Genomic DNA, 1,660 nt, shown 5'->3' with positions numbered 1-1,660 from the left:
TAGGAGGGAGAGTCTTGTTTTAATTTTAGACAAAAATAAAATAACAATATAAAATGTTTAAATTTGTTTAAATCATCATCATCATCAACAACAACAACAGCAACAACATCAACAACAACAACAACAATTTACAGCACTTATTACAACAACAACAACAACAACAACAACAACAACAACAACAACAACATCCACCACTAGGTTTTTCCAGAAGTACGGAGCAGAGGACGCCGGAGAGTACAATCTGACGTTCGTGGGCTGGATGTTGATGGCGTTCCCTCTGTCCCTTGTGTTACTGGTGGCTGTGTGGGCATGGCTGGTTATCTTGTACCTTAGGAGGTGAGTGTTGTTGTTGTTGTTGCTGTTGTTGTGGTGGTGGTGGTGGTGGTGGTGGTGGTGATGGTAGTGTTGTTGTCGTTGTTGTTGTCGTCGTCGTCATCGTTGTTGTTGTTGTTGTTGTTGTTGTTGTTGTTGTTGTTGATGATGATGTTTGTGTGATGGTGTTGTTGTTGTTGGTGGTGATGGCGGGTGGTGGTGGTTGTGGTTGTAGTTTTTGTGAGGATGGTGATGGTTGTAGTGATGATGGTGGTGATGAAGGTGGTAGAATTGGTGTTGTTGTTTTTGTTGTGTGTATTTGTGTGTGTGTGTGTGTGTGTGTGTGTGTGTGTGTGTGTATGTGTGTGTATGTGTGTGTAGTAACCTATCCGTTTGAAATGTTTAGAGCCCCGAATAGCGTGCTTTTCACCAGGGCCACCGCCGCTCTTACTCTTGGGTAGTGGGTGAGGCTGTCCAACCTCCCTAAATCCTCCCCAAAGACTGAAGAGATGACACTGCGCACTGATGCTGCTGCTGTTGTTGTTGCTGTTGTTGTTGTGGTGGTGGTGGTGGTGGTGGTGGTGGTGGAAGTGGTGGTGATGGTGGTGATGGTGGTGGTGGTGGTGGTGGTGGTGATGGTGATTGTGGTGGCGTTCTCTCTGCCCCTTGTGTTGATGTTGTTGTGGTGATGGTATTGTTGTTTTTCTTGTTGGTGATTGTGGTGGTGGAGGTGGCGTTACCTTTGTCCCTTGTGTCATTGGTGACTGTGTGGTTGTGACTGGTTATCAGGTAGGCTACATGTACTTGTTGTTGTTGTTGTTATTGTTGTTATTGTTATCATTTTTTGTTGTTACAATTGTTGTTGCTACTGTTGTTGCTATTGTTGTTACTGCTACAGTTACTACTGCTGCTGTTCCTGCTGCTCCTGCTTTGGGTGAGGGGGGGGGTGTTTGTTGCTTTGTTTTCTTTTTGTTTTTGGGGGGTTCTCGTGGCTTATTTGTTGTTGGTTGTTTGTTTTTTTATTCACTTGAGACACACCAGTAGTCAATTTCCCCTTTACTGCATTCACTCCACCAGGAGCTGCTGTGGCACCAAGAACAAAGAACAGATGGAGGCAGTGAGGCGGGTACTGGAGAGGGAACACAGGCAACTGGGGCCCGTCACGTGAGTATACTCGAGAACCTGTCCAAAGCGGCCACCCATTTTGTCGAGGGAAAAAGGTGGTTGTCCTGGCAGGGTGGCTGCCCTACAAAGTGGGTTTGTTGGGGTTTTTTTGCTTTTTTTTGTTTGTTTGTTAGTTTGGTGGTGGGTTTTTTTTGTTTGGGTTTTTGTTTGGGGTTTTTTTTTG

General features: G+C 45.2%; 1 protein-coding gene across 1 annotated transcript in view; it reads left to right on the top strand.

The window, feature by feature from the left end:
- Positions 1 to 1,660, top strand: part of LOC101848020 (solute carrier family 13 member 5-like) — a gene marked incomplete at its 5' end in the record, with an annotated part of 16,285 nt that overhangs the window by 7,958 nt on the left and 6,667 nt on the right. The window contains 2 exons of the mRNA XM_035973827.1: positions 199 to 336; positions 1,390 to 1,476. Of these exons, the coding sequence (XP_035829720.1) occupies positions 199 to 336; positions 1,390 to 1,476 (225 nt within the window). The remainder of the gene's footprint in view (positions 1 to 198; positions 337 to 1,389; positions 1,477 to 1,660) is intronic.

Source organism: Aplysia californica, unplaced genomic scaffold (assembly GCF_000002075.1).
Source record: "Aplysia californica isolate F4 #8 unplaced genomic scaffold, AplCal3.0 scaffold00033, whole genome shotgun sequence".
NCBI classification, from domain to species: Eukaryota; Metazoa; Mollusca; class Gastropoda; order Aplysiida; family Aplysiidae; genus Aplysia; species Aplysia californica.
Note: the sequence above shows the minus strand (reverse complement) of the source record. Positions and strands in the feature narration are given on the sequence as shown.